Source organism: Trachymyrmex septentrionalis, unplaced genomic scaffold, assembly GCF_001594115.1.
Source record: "Trachymyrmex septentrionalis isolate Tsep2-gDNA-1 unplaced genomic scaffold, Tsep1.0 scaffold40, whole genome shotgun sequence".
Classification (NCBI taxonomy): domain Eukaryota; kingdom Metazoa; phylum Arthropoda; class Insecta; order Hymenoptera; family Formicidae; genus Trachymyrmex; species Trachymyrmex septentrionalis.
In genome coordinates, this window is record NW_017305569.1 from 1,146,909 (window position 1) to 1,149,276 (window position 2,368).

The 2,368-nt window shown below is 37.9% G+C and overlaps 1 protein-coding gene across 1 annotated transcript in view; it reads left to right on the forward strand.

The window, feature by feature from the left end:
- Positions 1-996: 996 nt before the first annotated feature.
- LOC108751009 overlaps positions 997-2,368 on the forward strand; it is a 2,398-nt gene continuing 1,026 nt past the window's right edge. Inside the window, exon 1 of the mRNA XM_018490930.1 lies at positions 997-1,219. Coding sequence (XP_018346432.1) covers positions 1,119-1,219 — 101 coding nt within the window. The 5' untranslated portion in view covers positions 997-1,118. The remainder of the gene's footprint in view (positions 1,220-2,368) is intronic.

Consider the following 2,368-nt stretch of genomic DNA (forward strand, 5'->3'; position numbering starts at 1 on the left):
TTGCTCCTTGATCTGCCGGAGCCAGTCAATGACACAAAATGTTCTTGAATGTGCACGAACGTGCTGGGATCGAATACGTTGTAAGCAGGTTTGAACCTGATCGGGTTTTTACGACGCATCGAAAAACGACTGCGATATACTCCCGAGCGGAATCATGCTTGAACAAGATCAAGCTCTTTCCGATTCTTTCGAGAAAGAAAAATGCTGTTTCCGAGTGAAATGAAATTTTGAATTCGAATGTCTCAGAGGAGGATTCAAGAGGGGGATTGTTGACAAAAATATCGCGATCTTTTTCTCTCTCGGCGAGTTTTGAAATGTTGAAAACTACATGAGGACGATCTTACGATTTTTATGCGTCGATCGCATTTCGACTTATTCCTGGACATCAGATAGAGTCAAAATGATGACATATTACATCATCAGGGGATTGATTGTGTATCTTGAATCGAGATAGAAATTCTAAAAATGAGCGAATTCATTAATATCTGTTTCTACTAATGTAGTTTAATTTTATTATCTTGATTCGAGATTAATTCTTTATTTTTTTTTTCTAATTAGAAGAATTAGAAAAAAGATGAATTTAAATTAATCTATATTGGTAGAAACGAGCATAAATGTTGACCAAGGAAATTATAAATATTCCAGTACATTTACTCTTGTAATTTTCACTTTGTTTCAAAATATATAATTCTCCTAATAAGATTTAATTTGTCATTATAGGTTAATTTATAATAATTTATAATAAGATCACAAATGACATTTATAATATCTTTGTAATATCATTATGACTTGTGCTCTACCTAAATTTTTCGCTTCTTTTTCATGTGCGAAAATATTGTATTGTACTAATATGAAGTCTATCTATTGCTAAAGCAAAAAATCAATGCTCCGTTATTGCGCAACAATCTTTTAGAAAGTTTTTATCGCTCTAATTACCCGCTAATTATCATTCAGCTCGCGGCTAATTTCAATCGGTACATCATAATGTCGGACTTCATAAAGCGTTACATTTCTGATCATCAATGTATAAAGAGCGAGCTATTCGAATGCGTTTTAGTAACGCTGAAAAGCTGCTAAGTGAAATCTAAATATCGAAGACAACTCGTATTCGCGAGTATATGCTCGAAATTGATCCTGTCATCCCAGAATGCGGCTGTAAAGATATAGGCGCGGAGAAGAGAGACGGAGGAGAGGAGAGCCACGGAGATGCGATCGACGGGTAAAGGAGGGGGGAAAGAAGGGAGGGATGGGGATCTGCTGCCCGGGCACCTCAACCTTGAGCGTGCGGACGGGGAAAAAATCGCGACGCCTCTGCGCAAAAATTAATGAGAGCGATACAACATGGCGGCCTCGCCCGCTGTTGATGTTTGTTCCCTTCACCCCCTCCCCCCCCCTCGCCCCTCCACTTTTCTGTGCGGGCTCCATTTCGCCGGGTATCGTTTTGGGCGCGGTGTCATGCCGTCCGGATGAGTGACTGGAGGGTGGAAGGACGAAGGGAGAAAAAGAGGGCAAAAGGGAGACAGAGAGAGAAAGGGACAATAGGTCATCCTTCGAGATCCCAGCAACCCCCTGTCCAGGCCTGTTGGCGCAGGTCGGGTGTCGCCAGCTATGGGGCTTATAGGAAACACCCCAATATCGGACTTCACCGGATGCGGCATCTAGACGCTTTGACAGTCGTCTAAACAAACCCCCGCCTCCGTGAATCCCGCTCCACCTGTCTACCGTGTTGCGTGCGGCGTCTCGTCGTGACCAATCGGAATTCAGGAGTGAAGCGCGCGGTTGCGGCTCACTTCAAGTTGGATCGCCTCTATCGAACGCGACGCACAGATCTCGCGAGATTAATATATATTTTTTAAATCTTTTCTCAACGAGGAAATTAAGTATGATTCAATATGTCATGAGACCATTTCTAGTTAAAAAAAAAAAATATTTCTAAAAAAATAATTATGTTCTCTTGAAAATTTTTTTTTAGTGAATCTCACTCTGAAATCTTATAGAAATTAATACTAATACCGGCCAATTAATACTAATTTTGAGTAATAAATAAAATAAGTAATTAATTGATCAGTACTACATTTCTATAAAAAAAAGGGTGAAACCTCACTCTTAAAGATTGAAAATTGAGCCATTCTTTTTCAAGGCTCAATTTTCATTCTTTAAAGTAAGATTTCATTCCAAAAAATTTAGAGAGTTTATAATTTACTTTTTAACGATCCTAAAAATTTTATATCTCTGAAAATTTAAAATATTTCCTTAAAGATTAAGAAAAATTAATTGTTGATACTGAAAGTACCTTACCCAAAAAAAATGTTAAATTCTAAAAATGTAAAAATAAAATAATAAATAGATAAATTGATTTTTCTTCCAA